At 39.3% G+C, this 21,412-nt stretch overlaps 1 protein-coding gene across 1 annotated transcript in view; it reads right to left on the bottom strand.

The window, feature by feature from the left end:
* Positions 1-271: 271 nt before the first annotated feature.
* pcdh7b (protocadherin 7b) overlaps positions 272-21,412 on the bottom strand; it is a 109,446-nt gene continuing 88,305 nt past the window's right edge. The window contains 2 exon segments of the mRNA XM_079470134.1: positions 272-4,055; positions 5,109-5,127. Coding sequence (XP_079326260.1) covers positions 3,631-4,055; positions 5,109-5,127 — 444 coding nt within the window. The 3' untranslated portion in view covers positions 272-3,630.

The raw sequence follows: 21,412 nt of genomic DNA, 5'->3' as shown, positions 1-21,412 counted from the left end.
AGAGAGTCCCGAGAGTTGCAGATCCTTGAGTGGTAGTAATCTGTTTTTGCATTAAGACTTCATTTACAGGCATATTATTAGGGCAGATTAATCATTTACTGCATTTTACTGTAAACTGTAAATGTAAACTGTGGCTGTGTATTCAGACGCAGTCCAATCATTCACTTAAATGTATTTCTGGTGAGTATTTATAGACAAACAAACCTTTTTAACATGTATGCAAAACATTTATTCAGTGTACACAGAAGAAAAACTCAACCCATTCAACTGTTGTATCATGGTATATTTTAATTTCTGCAGAGACAAAAATGACAAGCAATTTATTTACAGAAATACCTGTACAAAAGCAAAAAATATGTAAAATAGATCATAAATAGAGGTGGGCTTGCGCTCAGTACATTTGCCATGTTCAGCTAAGCTGCGTGCATAGTGACTCCTAATAAAACAATGATTAAACTCAATCCTCAATTCTACATCAACATCCAAGTCAAAGGACAAATAGAGTATGATTAAAATCACGATTTCTTTTTTCATTATCTGTGACGTGTCCTATGACCTAAGCGCTACAACTTAAGTCTGATATCTTCTAAGTTGAATGCTTGAGGAAAACACACCTCAGAGGGCAGATGAGTATGAAACGCTGCATTTTACCTTATTCAATAAAATGTCTCATTTGCTTGGGAATTAAGGATGCAGAGTTTCCAAATATGTAGATGCAAATGTGTAGATACAGTATAGTACTCGTATGTAAGGAGCTGATATTTACTGCACATATCTTGCATCCCTCTGAGGTGCGTGTCCCATTGGCAAACCTTTGGTGCTTTCTTCTAGCTCTTTATACTAGGAAAACTGTGTGTCACAAAGCGTTTATGCTTGATCCCTAATAGACTTAATATTGTGTTTTCCTGCATTGCAATCTTTACCTATATTCTCCTTGAAGACTAAAGTCATCCTTACTGTATAAATCGCAGTTTGGACGTGTGACCATGCTAACTTTGAAATGGATGGATATACCAGGGTATCACCTATGACATTGACAGTTGTTACTCGTAGATATACTTGACAAAGTTTGACTGAGCTTACTTAAAGAAGCCACAAGAGAAAAGCTTTTGTTATTGGAAAGTCTATCATAGTAAAATTGCCAGGACTGTAGTTTCAGCATAAAGTACTCTTTCTCCACTTTTAGAAAGCATCTCAATACAATTGGTTTCATACTGGTTAAAACCAACGTGTCATACCAATAAAGGTATAAAAAGGCACAGTTGCATATTTTGCATTCACTCTATAGTTCTGATTTTTTTTTGTCTTTTTTTTACAGAAGCACTACATATACAAAGTGGCACAGGGACGAAAAGGGAAAGCTATGACGGATGAGTTCTGAAGAGGGCTTCATCGTGAGCAGGCGTATATTTGAACACAGACATACAACAGAGATCTAAGGTAAGTGAGAATCCTCTTGAATTGTGGAATTGAGTTTGACAAATCACTTTCTATATAAAGAAAGGTACGACTGTGTTCTTTGGGAAATTATATAAACATTACAGAACCGACGGATAAAGTACAGCTGCTGTAAAGGAAACAAATGAAATGACACTAAAACCAATGAGTGAATCACTAATGTATGTGTTTCTTTTTCATTCTCATCAAATCAATATACACAGTCATATTACAATGGCTGTAACAAATGCAAGCAATGGACTTCCATGTTCACAGGGTATGATAGTTAGATTTTTTTCCAACTTTTTTCTTCTTAGTAAGTGTAGATTCCCTTTAAACGTGCAATAAAAAGTACATATCTATGTATACAGTTTGTAAGCATCATAGCACTTCTTTTAAACACGAGTAGTACATACAGACTACAGATTCGGAACCTGCATGAAAGGCAGTCCATTCAAACTGAAGGAATCATTAACATACAAAAAAATATCAATTGCATCTGAATAATTTACCACTGGTTTTAAAAGCAAGATGCCTCCTTTTCTTGCAAATGTGTTCTTCAAACATTGTTAGGGATTGGCCCATGATGCATGTAAATGTGTGCATGTGGTTTCATACTTCACAAATTTCCTTCCCACTTCTTCACATTGCACCGAAATGTGTTTTGAAAGTAATTAAAGCGACACGTAACCCAACCAGGAGCTTTGCATGACCTTTCCAAGTTGTTCGAGACATCATACGTCACCTTGTTCCCAATACTTTGGTTATACAGCGGCGACATGCGTTGCATTGCCATCGCTCCTGTAGCTATCGCTGAAGTTTTTCTATGATTGTACAAGTAGTTCACTCCGACTGGTACGAATGACACGTGTTGGTAACTCTTTTGAAATGTGAGGGATCGAGTGAATCTGTTGAATGAGTTTATTGCTCTATTTAACATTCGTTCTTCGAGAATGTTACACAGGGCCAGCCCAAGCTTTCAGCAGGGCAGTATTATTAGACTAAATCACCCCAGCAGCATATCCAAATAGTGTTCCTGTGGCTTTATGGGATCATGTGTATTTACAACACGTGGATCTATTTCGAGTGTGTTTGCAAGGACCTGCGAGGCCATTTCGACACCAAAAAATAAAGAACTTAGCATAGTTTCACACACTTAGAGAGAAAGGTGAACAGAACAACCACAATTACACATATCCATGGCATTCAGGCAAATAACTCACAATCTCAAGGACGTAAAGAACCTTTCTCTATTTCCAGAGGTATACTGAGAAAGGACGGATGAGCGAGATGAAAACATATCGCTTATGGTTTCAATGCATGTGTCCGAAGTACGTTTACAGTATATATATGTACAATACCTCACCGACATGAGAAAAGCGTGCATTACTGAATTTGTGTGTGTTTGTGTGTGTGTTCCTTTTTGTGTACAGTATGCGAAGTTAGGCACACAGGTAAACTTGCTTCCTGCGCTGTAAGTTTGCAGTTTACAGCGCAATCGCTGTTCACTTGCGCCATTTCAGTATCTACAAAACCCTCGTAAAAGGCTAAAGTCAATGATCATGATGCCCGACCACAAACACTCTTCTATTAAAGCCAACACTCATCATCATGGGATGATTTTCGTCCTTCATTGGCCCGTCTTTTTTTTGTCTTGGTTAATGTGATCGGTTTGTCCAGAGTGGACAGTTCAGTAATTGGACTGATTGCATATCGACATAATACATCCACATAAAAACACTCACAAAAACAAAAAGATTAAAAGACAGAACCTTATCGGTTTCAGTCCACAGCAATGGTAGAAAAATGTATAGTCCAGATCCGTTTCAATGGGCACACACTCTCGAGGGATAATGCATGCATGTTTATAAAGAGGTCTACAGAAACCAGGCAGCACTTTGGGGAAGTCTACGGGGCCCGAAACGCTAGCAGCAAAGCAGCATTCCCGTCTCTCCACCTTCGCCACTTCCCCCCTCTTCATCTCATCCTTCTCACACACATTTACAACATGTAATTCCGCGTTTTTTACTTAAAGAACAAGTTTACTTTTAAGGTGGCGTCGCACTAGCTCTCATTAAGTGCAAGCGGTTAGAAGAAAATCCATGTTGCTTTGCATCAGGGTTTGTTTTGCTAACAGCATCTCTGACCATGCTGAGTCACTGTTGTTGTCCCCTGTTAGCCGCTGTGTGATGTTTACAGGTAAACCTCTCGCCTGGTGAGAGTTCCGCATTGCGTCGGCTTGTATTCGCCTGTGGGCGCCAGCGGAATCTCCTCTATCGGGCGAGACGTTTCTTCGCCGGCGGAAAATCCGGCCGAGCTAAACGCATCGTAGGATGAGGAAGAGGAGGCCATCTTCTTGTGAAATAGATTGCGGTTGCGGTCGCCCAGCAGGTGCGAGGGGTCGCCGTTGGCGACGGCCAGCGTCTCCTGGCTTCCGGGCTGGTCAGCGACGCTGCCTCCGGGGGAGGTCATGAAGGTGGAGAGTTTGGGAGGGGTGGCCTTGGGTCTGCGTTCAGGTGAGGTGCGCACGGGCATCCAGCAGGAATCCGAGTGGCCGTATTCGTCACACTCCCGGGTGCATTTACCCGTCATAGCTACGTCAGGCAGGGGCCGAGAGTCTGCTTAAACAGAGAGAAAGAACATGGATAATATTACTAATGATGCTCAGCTTTAAATAGCTGGAGAACATAAAATCAAGTATTGAAACATAAAAATTATTTGTGATATGTGTTTCATGAAATTGGAAGCATCATTTAAGCATCAAGTAATAATTATAGTGGGCTTGTGTTGCAAGCACACATGTTTTTCTAATCTATGTAACTTCATGTATAACACATACCACAGTACACAAAATGGAAACATACACGAACAACACTGAAAGCTAAAACATAAACAAAATAAATAATGTGAGCTCTAAAAACAACACCATGCTTTGAAAACGTGGGGCAATTCTACTGTCCTGTGACTTCTGACTCCTAAACTAATGGCCTGAATCCATCTCTAATGGCTGCGTGTTCAGCTGATGTATTTTTGTGCATTGTGTTCAAGTGTGCAAATGTGTGTGTTTCAGCTAACAAGCTGACTCTACAAAAACTGCGATGACTACCATTATTGTTTCAGGAGAGGAAAAGTGTTTTTATCCCCTTCTTGGCTTGAGAAAGCACCTGGAGTTTACCTAACAGCAACAAACTCTTGAAATGCCTGTAAGATTGCACTTATATTCTCCTTAAATCTTTAATGCATGCATGCAAAAAATAGAAATAAAAGTGATCTTAGCATTTTCCTTACTGAGGCATTGTAAATAAATCATCTGAGATTCAGCGTCACAAAACCACCTTGAGATCTTTTTTAAGATTTATTATATTCAGAAATATTTCTGAACAATTGTTTTCTGTTTATGCTTCTAAATGTCGAACATACCATAAGATGCAAAAAATAAAGGAGTACATTTATCTGAAGTGCACACAGACGCGACTGGCCACTCAAGCGCACGCTAGATGTTAAGATTCCTAAGATTCTGGGATGCCGGAGAATAAAAGCTGCAGTGTTAGAAATGGTCGGTTAATGACCAAATGTGAAGTATGACACAAGCAAAAGAGGGTGAGCGCAAATCTAACAGAAAGCATGCTGCCTTTGGTTAAAGAGCAAAATGGGTTTTAACCATAGCTTACTTTTAATGTTCTTTTTCTCCTGCAAAGAAAGAATAGGGTAGAATCACTGTTCGGTTTCTTAACAGTGTTATATTAATCAATTTTGAAAAATGAATCATACAAAAAAAGGATGATGTGTTGCAGTTATCAGAGAATCAACATGGCATGATTTAAGATCTAGACAGACACGGCCTGGGATGGAAGCAACAAAAATAATCACACACATCTGTCCTGTATCTGAAGAGCTAAGTTTATACATTTCTACAAATAATACAAATAACATTAACTATTGCTTAACTTTTACATTCTAGCCAAACACTTTTCTTTAATATCAGAAATGAGATTAAATAGAGAGACTAAAGAGCTAAATTAATAACTCCTGGGCCCTGATTATCTCACAAAAATCTCCTGTTTCAGGACAAATCCGAGATCTGATACCAAAAGTTTGGTTTTCCAGTATGAACCTAGGGCTGTCAAATGATTGTCGCGAGTAATCGCATCCGGAATAAAACTTTTGCGTTTTCATAATATATGTCTGTATAATGTGCATAAATGTGCATATTAATGTTGTATTAAAAAACATACACGCACATGCATATACTGAATATATATACAGGTATATACATATGTATATATATGTATACAAATTTATATAAAATACAAATATAAAAATGAATAAACATTTATATATAATTTAAATTATTTGTACAATTATTTTATTCTGGATGCATTAATCGTGATTAATAATTTGACAGCCCTAGTATGAACTCAATTGTTTCACATCAAATTCTTCCTAAACTAATTTATCTGAGCTATGTTATCCACATAACATTTGCAGTATTTTAATTCATAAACATTTGTTTGATTTTAGGAGAAACAACTGAGGCGAAGTTGATACCTAAATGAAACAACTAAGAACTTGATTCAGACCTGCAAGCGATGAAAGAGCAACCTTTCAGCAATATCATTTCCATCTGGGAATCACTAATCGCATAACAGTCTCAAATATAACACACAATGAAAACTGTTCATTTGCCACAAACCAGTTTAACATCCCAGTTGGACCATTCACCGGCCTCAACCAAACCTCAAACATGTCCGTCTGACCAGACTTAAACATCTGCAGAGCTCCTGTTAGTTACAGTGGCATCTGTGTGGTTGCATTGTGGGCAAGTAAGAGTTAGCTGGATCTGACTGAGGCATTGGGATGCTGACCACACGGACAGTTCAATGCTGCTTCCTGTGCGCTTTTACAAGCCGGCAAGGCTGGATTGCCGCCCAGGCGTCTAAGGAGAGGTGTGGAAGTAGGTTTGCCACACAATGCTCCGCCATGCACCACTGAGCACTCAGTCAAGCAACAGTACCTCAATAGCACTAATAACAAAGATGAGTGTGCAGGCTCAGATCTGCAGGAAGTCGATATGCCAGAGCAATGTTAATGCTTCAGACGGGGATTACAAAATGGCTGGATAAATCTTTTATGACAGTTAATGTGTTCGCAGAGGAATTAGGCACTGTTACAGGTTATACACGTGCGCGACTGTCAGGGAAACTTGAAGATCAGAGGCGTTGTATTTTTACCTGCTTTTGGAACAGTGAGTTTTACATCTATATATGGAAATATCTTATTATTGTCTTTCATGACTCTCTGTCGGGAGAATGGCTGTTTGATTAAGGTCTTCCTGAGCATCTCATTGTCTCGTCTCTTTCTATTATTGTCTCTCAGATACAAAGTTTTTTCGACATCTCTCTATTGTTTCCTACAGCATTCTATTTGGCTCTAATATTTAATGTAGTGTTACTTCAGTGTTCAATTGTTGTGTTCAACTGTGAAAAGCTACTTCTTATTCATTATTAAAGCAGTTTAACCACAGTCAAGCAACTTAAAGTATTTATTCAAATTTTTCAACTGATGAAATTAGGCAACTGTATTTATATTTATTACATAATATATTAAAAATATTTTTGTAATAAAATATTTTATATATATATGTATTCACTATTTATAAATATATTACATTTACTATTTACAGGTATGTATTTAGATAAAATGGTCATTTTTGTTTCATTCTGGGGACTGCTAACAATATTTTTACCAAATTTCAAATTAAAATATTGGTTCTGTTTGCATTTATTTGCAAAAAAATGAAAACTGGAGAAACAGGTCAAATCAACAGAAAAGATGCTCTGTATTTTTTCAAAGCTCAAATACTGCAAAAAACATCTTCCATTTTGTACTGTACATGTATTTTGGAAAAGTTCAAAAATTACTTTTTATGTCATACCTTATGACCGAATTCTTATCACAGTTTTAATGCATCTCATCATGCTGTCTTTCACATTGGTGTTGGATAACTTTTTGTCACTCCGAGGTTTGATTTAGTTGAAATTCAACAGACATTGGGCCGGAATGGCCACAATGCATCTAGAAATGCTGCTTAAATGAAAATATAGATATTAAATATGTTTTCAACATTTGCTGTAAATTCATTTCAAATGTACTATTTAAATACTGGGTGGCTTATTATTAAAATACGTTTTGCTGTTATGTAAACAGATGGACTACTGTTATGCTATTAAAAGTGTGTAAACATTGATGAACATGTCATGTCAATGAGCTTTTTGACTGCTACTGTACAATGTCTCAACAGATTCCAGTGTCTGGTCCTCGCACTGTTCGGCCCCCTCAAGGCCATAAGCTAGGCCTTTCATGTATCGCTTACTCTGCTGTCTTCTGCAACTGTTTCCTCCAGTGAGAAACAACAAAAGGAACAGCGCGCGTGAGAGAGCTGTTGTTCATTAGCCGCTCCCATACAGCCTGTTGCTCCGGGCTATTCTTCTGTTTGAGTATTCCAGCACTAAACTGGGACAAACCACCATTATTATACAGTGAAATTACACAAGAATGGTCATTGACGACCTCCGATGTAAAATTGGATATGGTTTTGCCTGAGCCTGTAAAAATTGTCTTCAAAGGGAAGAAGCATGGGATTTTTGTATTAGATCGTATTGTCTGCAAATCGATTCGTTTTTTTTTTGACACGCTCAAGTGAAACTACTAAGTGGCGGATATGAGGAATAAGACTTTTCTATTCAGCGTTCTTTCCCAGCTGTTCTAGACGATCTATAAACTGTGGATTCTGTCATTTTGTAGTTTATGTGCCTATATTTTATTCACTTCTAAGAACGGATAATCTAATTTCAGACGAAACAGAACATTGTCTGATTTTAGGCTAATGTAATGTAACGGCATGTAATTGCGATTTGCACAATCTCTGTCTCTCCTCCAGCTCATTATAGAGGTAAGATGGAGAGCGTTTAAGATGTCACTCAGAGACACGCTCTGAAGCCGCAATAATTCAAAGCATTTAGACGTGGCAGTCACAGGTCAAACACGCATCCGGGTGAATTCAATCGCTGGCGGAATGACTTCACGTCCAACTTGTTTCATTTAAATGAACATCTTCCAGGAGTGAATGCGTCGGAGTGAATGCGTCAAACTGAAATCTTCTACAAAGTCATACGAGGCAAAAAGCACTCTCGAAAAAAACACTTTTGAATGGGCCTGAAAAGTCTTCCTTTCAAAGTCTCCCTAAAACCCCCTGCCATTAAATTTGACCCCAAGCCACTTTAAAAACTCTGTTTTGAGCCTCAAAAGCAGGGGCTAAACAAAACAGGCCGTACTCGGGCCCCTGGCCCAAGGCGGGCCGAGCGAAGCTGGGCTGCACAGAAGCCGGAAACAGCTCTGTGGCACGCTAACTGTCATTCTGCATAGAGGGCTTTTCTGCCGACGGGGGCTCAGAGTATAATGCCTGCCATTTTCCACAGCCAGTTCTTTTGAATAACTCAAAAGAAACATCCACTCTTCTCCCAAGGAGGGTTTGAAAACGAGAGATCGAGAGGGGGGTGTGCGGAAGATATGGCTCTCAGAGCTATTCTGCGAGTTAATTACGTGTGGACAAAAGTGGATTCCCTGGCGCAGTTGGAGCTTTGCTGTTGTGAAGCTGGTGGCAGGCTTCTGGAAAGCTGTAAGTGGGCCAGAGGCTCGGCTAATTGACAGGGATATGAGGATTTTGTCATCAATGTGTTTGGGTGTGTGTATTTTGTCCTGCTGTTTAAAGCTTAATGCCTCGCTTTTCTGGCGTGTGCGAATGTACTTGTGCGTGAAAGCATTAGTCCTTCTATATTTTTACACTCTGCGTCTGCATGTGTCAGTGTTTTCATCGCCTGCAAGTTAAGCCTTGTTCCTCGGAGACCGGCTGAACTACATGCTGGTCTTTTGGTCTGTTTTCCGGATGGGAAGCCCTGCCAAAACATAACTGCCAGTGAGCGCTGCTGACCCCACTGTCCAGCCACTCTGTGTGTGTCTGGAAAACAAAGAACAGCCGAGAGGACAGTCTGGAAAATCATTCAACACAATCCAACAGATTATCTAGCAGACAGCCGGCATCTACCGCATGAACACACTGGGGACACGACATGGGCTTCATGCGTCTGAACATTTTACTATCCACACTGCGACAAGTTTTTTTTGGCCCGAACATAACTTCCGGTAGACCTCCCCAAGGAATCAACAACTTTTAAGTAGTTTTAATTTCATTAAATACAATTAAATATAAATTAATACAAAATTAATTGTTATATTACAACCAAACAGGAACCAGACCGGAAGTCAAAAATATAGTCCAGATTTAGAGATCTAAACAATGCCAATTCAACATTGTGGCAGAAATCATTCATGTAAATGTTAAATTTGGTCAGTCCTTGTGAGTCTGGCTCATAAAGCCATCTGCAGGAAAATACAGAAGAAAAACAAGAAAAACTCTCTTTTTTCTTGTGGTAAGAGCTCTCTCCATTGTATGAAATAATGCTGGACTGTCCTTGCTGACTTATTAGCGCCGCTGATCTAATGTTCTCTCTGTCTTTCTCTATTTCTTCGCACAGCGTGAACACTCAGAGTCGAGCCCTCACATTTATCACCCAACATCACATTTCCACACACACACTCAAGCTACATATACAAACACAACAAATTCACACCTTAGTACACACCACCCGCTGAGCTAACAGAGCCACCATGATGTGACCTAGCTTACGTGCAGAAGGGGGAAAAAGGAATAATTTAGTTACACAAAGTTACTTTTTAGCGCTTTCTCCTGGAAATTCCCAGCAAAGTGACAACATAATGTCCTCTAATAGCATTAGTGGAGGTAACGCTGCAGTCAGCTCACGAGTGCTTCGGTCGAGCTAATGTGACGGCTGAGAATGAGCCGGTAGCGCTTCAGGAGGCTGAGGCTGTTTTGACCTGGTTTGCTTCAGTAACCTCAGTGTTGGGCTGCATATGCTTTCAGAGGAACTGCATCAGTAAGCCGGCACAACAGAGTGTACAGTAACACAACAGCCGAAGAACCATGTTCGACATGACACAATGAGATGCGGATGAGAGATGTGTGCATTTATTTTTCTCTCTTCCTTTTCTTTCTCTATCTTGACCCATATCCTCCATTTCACCATACAAAATTACGATGGAAGAAAAAATATCTTCTTTATATTAGTATACTAAATATAAAAATCAATGTTTAAAATGTACATTCAATCATATTTGGTAGGCATTTAATATGTTTTCAAATAATTTAAACACATAAAAATCTAACTTAAAGACTTTCAACTTATTTTTTAAGTTAGATCAACTAAATTTCAAGTTATGTCAACTCACCACCATCATCAAAATAATGAGTTGAAAGTTGCTTGCACGTAAGAACTTAATGCAGCAAATCATTTTCACAGTGCAATAAATTCTATATTAAATCTGTTAAACAAAATTTGCTGTATTGCTGATATAGGTAAATGTCTTCCCTAACATTTGAAAGATTCTAACAATGGCTTCTTCATATACTCAGATACAAAGAAACACAATTAAATCACAATTTTAAATCTGGTTTAAAATATTATACTATACATTATAGCATATACACTCTATGTATTTCCAAATCTATATTAAATGATATAATATATTATAGTTAATTTAGAGGAAAATATATTTTCTTAAGAGTATTGTCAGTCTTTGCAACATGAAACTGAACTGTAACATAAAAGTTATTCACTTTAAACGATGCTACCTGTATGCCAATTGGCTAGAGGTGTGTTCGACACTTTCAGCCATTTGAAAGCATATGGAGCAATCTGTTCTCACAGTAGTTTGTGACATACACGGATCGGTCTGGGCAGCGGCACTTATAAATCAAAAGACCAGTCCGTGGGTCCAGTTCTCACAATGAAAGTGGTTGACAAATGCTTTGCCTAAACGGCGGCGCACACTAGCATAGAACGAGTCTGAAAGTCTTGTTTCGAGGACGCGGGTATCTTTAGCCAGTGCTGTTGCTTCTGTCTCCGGATTGATAAATGTTAAGCTCCTGTGCGTGATCAAAACGGCGGCTCATTACTGATATAGTGTCGTCCTATAGAATCGTGCAACTGATTTATTAACTTTTAAATAAACTCGTCATTTGGAGGTTGCATGCAAAACTGACTGTTAAAAAATCTGAGGGAGCATGTGAATGGGTCAGTTTGAATTTGCGCCTCTGCAAAAATGTAACCAATAAAAAGAATACAAAAGTGCTTGTCAAGTTTAACAACAGTGTATTTTATCAGTAAAGTCTTTATTCCATTTTCCGAAAAACAGCGAATCTGCACATAGGCGGTTTCGGACGGAGATCGACAATACATTATATTGATAGTCTTCATAAAATTCTTCATAACAAATTATCCAGCTATACCCTTAACATTAAGGTTCTAGTCCTGTACTCCTACATGTTCCTACACTGTAAACGTCTTTGCTGTAGTTATGCAGCGAGATGCCAGTAACTTACTGTAGATTTATATTTATGTAATTTATTGGCAACAGTTTGTTCAAAGATAAATTAATATTAAACATTAACAAGTCTTTATCTTAACAGAGAAAACGATAAAATAACAACCTAATGCAAAGCATTCTGGGAACCGGAAATCCACATACACCTTTTTGTATTTTTTCAATTTTGGTTCCCAGAATGCTTTGCATGAGGCTGTTATTTTATTGTTTTCTCTGTAAGGATAACAACTTGTTAATGTTTAATAATAATTTATCTTTGAACAAACTGTTGCCAGTAAATTACATAAATGGAAATCTACAGTAAGTTACTGGAAAACTGCTGCCAGTAATACTGTAATTTCTAAAGAGTTGATCTCTTTTATACATTTGAGACAAAGTTGAAGCTTGAAGTCTCCTCAGCTACAAAAGAGCAACCTCTGAGCGATAAAGCGTGGTTCTGGGGTTTTCAATCCAATCTACATCATAATACAAAACCACACTGAGAAAAACCCACAGTCACTTTAAATCTACCGAGCCACGGCCACAGAGCAGGTATAGGTGGCTCTTCACGATGCTGAAAAGCACTTGGGGAAATAATTAGTCTAGAGTTTGGGCTCTCCAGCTATGATTAATTGAGGAGAGATTAACTAGCATAATTTCATTCAGCCGACTATCTCAATGCCAATTACTTAATGCAACTCACTCTCTCGCCATCTCCGTCCTCTCTCTCATCAGAAAGCGTCACGAGTTTCAGAAATGTTGCCCTCATTTTCACCACTTCTCATCTATCTGTCATAAAAAGTCCGCTCACATGCATACACAATCAGAAGTTTCTCAATCTCGCTTTCTAAATTGGAAAAGCAGAATTCACAGTACCAAAAAGTACAATCACACATAGTGAAGATAAAAAAAAGTCCGGAGTGACAGCAACATTCTGAAGTCAAACATTTCAGTGGTCAAATGCACAGCAAGCGCTGTCACATATATTACACAATTTCCATGACAAAGGTATAAGTCATAGGGTGAGAAGCATTCAGGAGGTGGACAGACAGAAAAAATTGTAACATGTATATATATTAGAAAATGGTAGGGCTTGAGCTACTATTGACTGTGTGTTGAAAGAGAGACAGATATATAGAAAGTAAAAGGCAGATGGGGATTAAAATCTCACGTGCATGTGTGTGTGTGTATATGTTTGCGACAGTGTGTCTTCCCCTCACTGTTGGTCTTTAGACTGCGTCTCATTGGCTCAGAACTGGATGCCTTATCGCACACTACCAGACGCACACACACAATAGCCTATTTTACACCATTAAATGCGTATTTGTCAAAATACAATTTCAATTAAATCCCACAAACCTACTGGTTTGTGCTTTGCTCCACTTACCACCAAGGGAACGGAACAGAGTGACTAACTCTGTCCGTCTTTCTCTCTATACATATTTTATATACATACAGAGAGCGAGAGAGACAATAAATATTCAAATGAAAAACAGACTACCAGACTACCAAACTCTCTTTACTGTAACAACCGTTCCTCTGAGATTGGACACGGACACAGTCTTTGCTTCCACTTTTGAACGAAATAACAACTGATTTTAAAAAAGGGTCTTTATACTTAATGCTATTTGTGATCGATTTGTCCATGGTCACAAAATGCAAACAAATTTCAATGAGAAGCCGGGCTGTATCATCACTTCAAATCATGCAGGATACTCATGTACAATGTGGAATTTGCATTGCGCATCTAAACAACAACAACACACACCTCACCGTCCCTGCGGAAACAGACTCATATGCTCTCCGTTAGATGACCTAAGTGGCCACACACTGCACCGCTTCGCCAGAGCTGTGGACCCTGCATATATTTCACATGGAAAAGCACCAGATTGAGTCACCACATTTAATTCCCAGCATGCCAAGGGGCGTAAGAGGCTAATTAAGTAAACCGGTGGTAGAGAGGGTCTGGCTGGCTGCTCCAGATCCTAAACACTAGAGCCTTTTGGCCCTTCAGGCCCGCTCGAATTGAGCTCTAATTCGCAAAATGAATGAGGTTCATATTTCCGCGGGGTTAAGCCGTGAGGTCTTGGTGAGACGTCCTCTTAGTTCTCGTACTAGCACCTCATCAAAAGTGGAGTGAACTTTCTGAGAAAGTTCTAGACCTTGACAGACTCTGCCTCGGAAAGGGTTTCATTAAGGATGAGCGAACGGGCCATAGACTGCAAGCACCTTGCATTGCATATTTCTGCTGTGATACGATTATCTGAAAAGACAAAATGGGGACATGCTTATGGCCCCTGACGATATGAGGGACAACATATTCTTTTCGCCTGCTCGGCAGCAAGCGTGAGAATGGATAATTGCTAAAACATTGCCGTGCCTCATTTCATGTTCCCATATTAGCACCTGAAAACTTGAAACCTCTCGACGTCGTTTCTGTTTGAAGGGCCCTTTGTGCAAAATAAAGATCTGCTTTTATATTCGATGGAGCCGAAGAGGTGGCACATTAAGGTCATTTACTAACTTAGCTTCAAAGTAATAACAAAATGGCTTAATGCAGTACGAGCGGTTTCGCTCAGATTAAAGATTTTAATTCAATGATCTGGTCCCATGATTCAGCCGGTACAAAGAAAGCGCTGTTTTTAGTGCCTTTATCCTGCAGTCAGCCATTTTGTCATCTCAAAAAGCTCCATGTGAGCTCTGTTTCAAATGTGCAATTTATAATACAATAACCGCGAGGCCAAGTATTATTCAAATCCTACAAAGAAAGGACTAGAAAGACCAAATCCTCATTCAAAACCTAAATTCTAACCTACACCATTTCACATTTCCATATCAATACCACAGTCAATTCTTCTAGAGGCTCATTTATTTGTAACTTCTCAATGTTTCTGACCCTCAGATGTGAGCGATATTGTTCTGCGGCAGTCCATATTATGCTTAGAGTCATGCCGTGTTATCAGAAACAACTTTAAGCGTGACGATGTGTCCTAGTGTGTCTCTTGCCTGTACCACAGGCAGCTTGAGCTGAATTAAGGCTGTGTCACAGTGCATTGTCACTGCTGGACTCTCCTGAGCTGGAACTAAAAGATCAATAGCTGTACCTGAGGACCTGTGAGTGAGAGAATGACACTGTGTACACACGCAGACGAGCCATCTGCCATTTATATAGCAGTGGCCAAAAGTGATGTTGTGATTATTTTGCACATTATAATGCCCCCTCGGATGATACCATGAATATATGAGGTGTATGCTATAAAGTGGACAAAAAATTATAATTATATGGTATTTATTGACGAACATACCCGGGACGGAGATAACTTCCGGTCTGTATTTGGTTGTAATATAACAATTTATTTTATATTTAATTCATATTATCATAAATGTATATTCAGATTTGATTCCACATAAATCGTATTGAATTAAATTCAAACTACTCAACAAATACTAAATCTTTGCAGTGGTCTAGCAGAAGTTAAATTTGGGCCTCAAGACATTTGTTTTTGTTGAAACCCTCCATAGGACAAAATTGTTTGGCAAAAAGCAAGGAATATGGGTTTTATTCTAATATACCACAAATAAAAGTGCATACAACAACTAAAAAGCTTGCATGAAATAAAGCATGAATTGACTGTTAATAATAGTTTTTAAACCTGTTGTGCAGTAGTATTATGCAAGGCTACGTCTTCATATGCACATAACGTATGTTGTGTGTAATGTTTTGCAAAGCCTCCTTAAATTCCTCTTAAACTTGAGCTTCAGTTTATACACCTAACATACCAAAGCAACATTTTACTTTATTAATTATGAATATTTCTAAAAATACAGGTACTACTTTAGTATACATAAATTGTGTGGCAAAATCATTTCAGAATTTGGTTTATTTCATTGTTAAATGATTTTAATGTCTAACTTTGCCTGGAGCACGAAATGCGCAACGGAGTCCCTTAAGAAAAGCCTAAAATAAAAATTGGTGTGTGCCGCTCATACCTGTCATTTTATATCTGGAAGCTGTCTTCGCAAGGGTGGGGCAGCTTTTTAAGCGTCAGCTAAGCTAACAGTTTTAAACATGTGCGTGCATTATTAAACCATTCTCTAGTCTTTTCACACCCAAGCTCATCAGAAAAATGAGCATGCTTTATTAAATGCACTCACAAGGGGGGTTAAACTTGCGTGTCTGTAACGACCATCTAATTCCTACTGGCAACGTGATTTAATTAAATCACACACAGAGAGAGAGGAGAGAGCAACAATATAAAGTCTTTTAAACCCTATATTCTCCACCTATATGATCTTATGTGAATTCTGAATTGGAAATACATAGCATGTTTGCTGCAGAAAGAAAGTTTATTTACCATGCTTGAAAGTTTCTCTCTATCCTTCCTACCTGCACTCTCTCTAACCCTCTCTCTCTCTCTCTCTCTCTTCCTTTACTAGCGATTGATTTTTGCCCATTCCCACCAAGCACCACTGATTCTCAAGCAGTTGGGTTGTGGGAAATATTTATCCTTATTGATCCAGGGGGCTGATGAGTCTGTTATGAACGCTGCAGTTCAAACAGTTTGGGTCCCACAAACATCTCTAAATATCAATCAGCTACGGGTGGACTGAGAACCGATACCAGGATTTGTTTGTGAATGCCAAGAAGCCTGCACTGGCAAGAAAAATACCACGTTCGACCTCTCACTGGGGGAATTTCTGAATCATGACAAGAGTGAAATTGACTCTGTGCACAAACGTGTAGGATGTATGTTTCCATACAATTTCTTCACTATATAGGACAACCTTAAGAAAAGAGAGAGACGAAAATAGCAGAGAGAGAGAAAGAGGGAGAATTACTGTAGCTGCGAGGTGACAACATCTTCCGTGCTTAGATGTGAGGCTGGAGGGGCCGCTACTGGTAACATTGAAAGAGGGTAGCAGAGGGGGAACTGATAATTCCGTCTGCTATCATGTCATTAAAAATTCAACACCTACAGGATATTTTCTGCATCAAACTTTCATGCCATCAGGTTGTCTCGACAGCGCCGGCTTCACACACTGTAACGATGATAAAACTGTTGAGAAAAAGCTCATCTTCCAGTGTGCTGTCTCTGATAAAGCCGAACATCACAGTGTGCTGCTGACAGACAGGTTACAGTAGGCATCGGCGAGAGAATGTGTTTAAGGAGGCTCATCTCTTACTTGGCTCAACATCCCTGCACCACAGGAAGGAACACCTTAAGAGAAATGCAGTCTATTTTTTCTGGTTTCTCACACACGCACACACAAAGCAGATTTAAGATGTCTGACTTTTAGCCATCACACTCTTTTAAATCTGCGCGAATGAGAAAAAGTCAACAAAGTCGATCATCCCCCGGCAATAAACTATTCGCGAGTTCTCGTGCATACAATTGTATTAGGCAAGGTCATATGGAAATCTGTCCCGTTCCCGGCCTGCACCCAGCATCACTTGTCATGCCAGCATAACAAACAACATCGGCAAGCACTTGATGAATTCCACAGAGTGAGGCTTTCTAAAGGCTAAGCCAGCGAAAAGAGACTTCAGCGAGCGTGAGAAAGTTCAACACGTCTACAAATAAGCTAACCTCCATTGAACGTCTACGGTTGCAACTTGTTGCGTAAGCCAATGTGAATTAATCATCACACAGATGTAATTGTAACCGTTCAATGTGAAACATTTGCTGGCTGTGAGCAGAAGGATTCACAGAAACCAACGCTGGGAGAAATATTTGACTTAAAAGCCTAATAGCAACACTCTTGCAGATCATCGTAAACGTACAGCACATTAATTGACTCTTCATCAATAAAAGTCCTGGAATTTAAAGTTGGACAGGATACAAAATTAAAGTGAAATAGTGCCCGTAAAACGCTCTGAAACTAACGTCAGGCTGTCATTATAAAAAGCGATAGATTTTAACATTGCTGACGCACCACCTGAAAATCGAATAAGCGCTACATTTCCCTCCATATTCCACGTGCAGCGAGTGAGCTGCATAGAGAGGCTGGTAATGTGTGAGGCAATTTAATAAGACTTACTCTTCGCTGTAATATTGCACGATCAACACGGTCCACAGGGGGAAAAAAGTATGCACACAGAGAGATTGATGCCCTGTCGCACGCGCTCAAGCTAAAACTTCCACAGAACCATCTAAAATCTGAGCTGTATCAAAATTCTGAAATTGCTTGATGTGCAAAGCTCAACATCATAATGTCTTGAAACGGAATTATTGGGTTATTATAAAAACCTTTTACCATAGCAACCAGTTTTTGTCACAATGCCATAGCAACTACAAGCAGTCTTCAACTGTGTAACTTGGATTAGCAACCATATTAATGAAAAGTAACAAAATGAATTGGGAAATCTTACACTGTTTGATGGGTAGGCTATATTTAATGAATGAGGTATGTGAGCACGTAGTCTGGGCTAAAGGGTTTTGTTATGTGCAGCCCAACTCGAGTTCCTTGTTGCTTTAAAAATGGAATAATAAAACATTAGGGCACAAACCATTATTCTATTAAGCAAATTCATTAAGGGCAACCCTTTCACTACAAGACGTTGCTATGCTACAAAAAATATGATGAACAGGTGTTCTGAATTATAAATTCACGAATTACGTAGATGCTTTATCCAAAGCTATTTACAGGGCTTTCAACACGTCATTTTATCAGTATGGGTGTTGAACCGTTGCAAGAAAAGCCACGTGCTGCATGTTAAAGGAACAGTTCACCCAAAAATAAAAATTCTGTCATCATTTACTCTCAAGTTATTCCAAATCTGTATAAATGTGTTTGTTCTGATGAACACAGAGAAATATATTTATAAGAATGCTTGTACGCAAACAGTTCTTGGATGGTAGGAAAAATGGCTTTATAAATGTCTTTGTTCTTTTGAACACAATAGAAGATAATTTTAAGAATATAGGAAGGCAAACCATTGTGTGGCTTTTGACTACCATTGTATTTGTTTATCCTACGGTACTCAATGGTGGCCAAGAACTGTTTTGTTCCAAGCATTCTTCCAAATATCAATCTCTGTGTTCATCAGAACGAAGAAATGTTTACGGGTTTGGAACAACTCCAGAGTGAGTAAATGAGGACAGAATTAACTGTCCCTTTAAGTTTCAGGAGTCAGCTGTTTCTACAGTAAATTGTGCCTTTTAGGACAATTAACCAATCACTGCACCTATTTCAATAAAATGTGTTATAATATAACTGATGTCATTATCATATTTTGACAGAAATTATGAATGAGATGTAAATCTGTATAAATGAAAGCATAAAGAATTCTTGATTCTTGCGACCGCCATAGTGCTACTGCAGCAGGGCTGTGTGGAGGGTATATGGCGTTTTATACATGACTGCTCAAGCTGTCTCCTGGTCTGTTGCATTCACTGACATTTACAACACAGCCCAGGCTGCCAGTGTATAATTCACCCTGGGCCATGGAGAGTGTATATTTAGGACAGGCCTATCTCGGTCACCCTCTAAAACATTCTCGCTAAACTCTCTCACACTTGACTGAAAGCTATGTCCACGCTAGCGTCTAAACATGACCCCGCGCCACACGGACCCAGAGTTGACCGCAAGCCGCGGGGGGAGGTGCGAAAGACTCTCGCATCCTTTACATAGTCACAGCGTCAGCATTAGTTACGTTCATTTTCTTCCCTGCACTCACAAGCAAAACTGCAAATTCTTTCCACTTAATGCGTTAGTGGATTTGGATACCAACATAATGCCATAGATGAAGGCTTTTCTAATGTACCATCAGGGTGCGGGTGCAACATATCCCACCTAATACAGAAGCAGTAAAATCCATTAACTAGGAGGCATTTCAACTTCACACCTGCATTGCTGTAGCAATGAGAAGGTAATAGCAATCAGAAGAGGGTCTCTAGAATACAAATGAGGACGGTGTGAAAAAAGCTCCAGCTGAAGGCCTGGAACATATCTTAACATTTCACTTCCTTTCTTCATTAGCATTTAATTTTCTCCATCACCTAAGTATGTTCATTATATATATTTGCTACATAAGAAATGGAGGATAAGACGCTCACTTAATTTACTCTCCTCCCTCAAGAGCTCAGCTAATCCATTGTACGGCATTACAGGCTTGTATTGTCGTACACTCTGTCGAAGGGGGTGCGAGTGCATTAGTATTATTAAAGGAATGATGAAAAGTGACTCCATAGCCAGCCGATGATGAATCACTTGGCTGTCTTTTCAGAGTCAAATGACACGGGCCGGTGCGATTCCATGTGACGGCTGACCCCGGACATGCAAGAAATTGCTAAAATGAAAAAAAATATTTATGCCTGCGCAAGATTATTCGGGATTCGGTGTGTATCAGTGAGTCTAAAACACCTTCACACAAACATAAACTGCGAGTAAGAATGCCTTATTTTCCACTGTGTGATCTTTCTAGGCAAATAAAATATTAATAGGGCTCGTGTGCAAGTATGTGATCATTATAACAATTTCTCTGCTCGTGAAGAAAAGGAAAACGTTCTCAATTGGAAATGCTGACTTGATGAAAGCCAGATACAGGACGTGGAGAGATTAAGACGGCAAACGTGACCCAGAAAACCGGTGCCTATAGTATAGTTATGTTCTGAGTTATCTGCATTTGTACTTTCACTCCATCCAGCAGCACATTATTATTCCGACTCTCTGAAATTCACAGAACTATGCTTGTTCCTGGCCTCTAAATGTACTTTTTTCCCAGTTACAGTAGGCGGTTTTACTTAGCGGTAAGCAACCGCCGAGCTTTTTCTTGCCCCATGCTACTATTATTTGCTTTCATTTCACTTTCGCTCACCGCTGGTTATAACGGACTTAAAAAATGTCTTACAGCAAAGTATGGTAAAAGTAGGAGACTGAAAGGACTTTATTTGGTATTACTGCACCATTAGCTGAGAAAGCTTTTTCAACTTAGAGTGTCTGAAAGAGGTGTGCAGTACAGCAAAGCTAAGCAAGCTATCATTAATATTGGACAAGCTTGAGATTTCCTGCGCGCATTAGCGGCGAGATTTATTGACGGCTTTGCGCCACAGATGTGACAGGTGCGCGTATGTACTTTTTCAAGAGAGAGCACTCGGAAAATGTTCTGTCAATGTTACTCACTGTTTGAGGAAACGTTTGCTAAAGTTCTCTATGTGTGGGGTTTGCTTTACAGGCCCAGCCGCTCAAAGAACTGTATGGCCAAAACAAATTTAACATAATACATACAACAAACACTTTTGAGTCACAACGATTCTATGCAACAATCTTCTCCACTTTTAAAAAACGCTTGGTTGACTAATATTTGTCTCAAAACATGACTAGATGTACAAATTTGCTTGCATTTGTGAGGCATATTCTGTATCTTTTCCCACAGTTGATGTTTACTAAGGGAACAGCAGATTTTGCCCTGTGGCCTCCCCTACAGATGATAATGGAACAGAGTTGCTCCATAAATATGCCACATTAGCGCCCG

The sequence above is a fragment of the Barbatula barbatula genome (genome assembly GCF_947034865.1).
Source record: "Barbatula barbatula genome assembly, chromosome: 1".
NCBI lineage: Eukaryota > Metazoa > Chordata > Actinopteri > Cypriniformes > Nemacheilidae > Barbatula > Barbatula barbatula.
The sequence above is the reverse complement of the archived record's forward strand: the minus strand, read 5'-3'. Positions and strand labels throughout refer to the sequence as shown.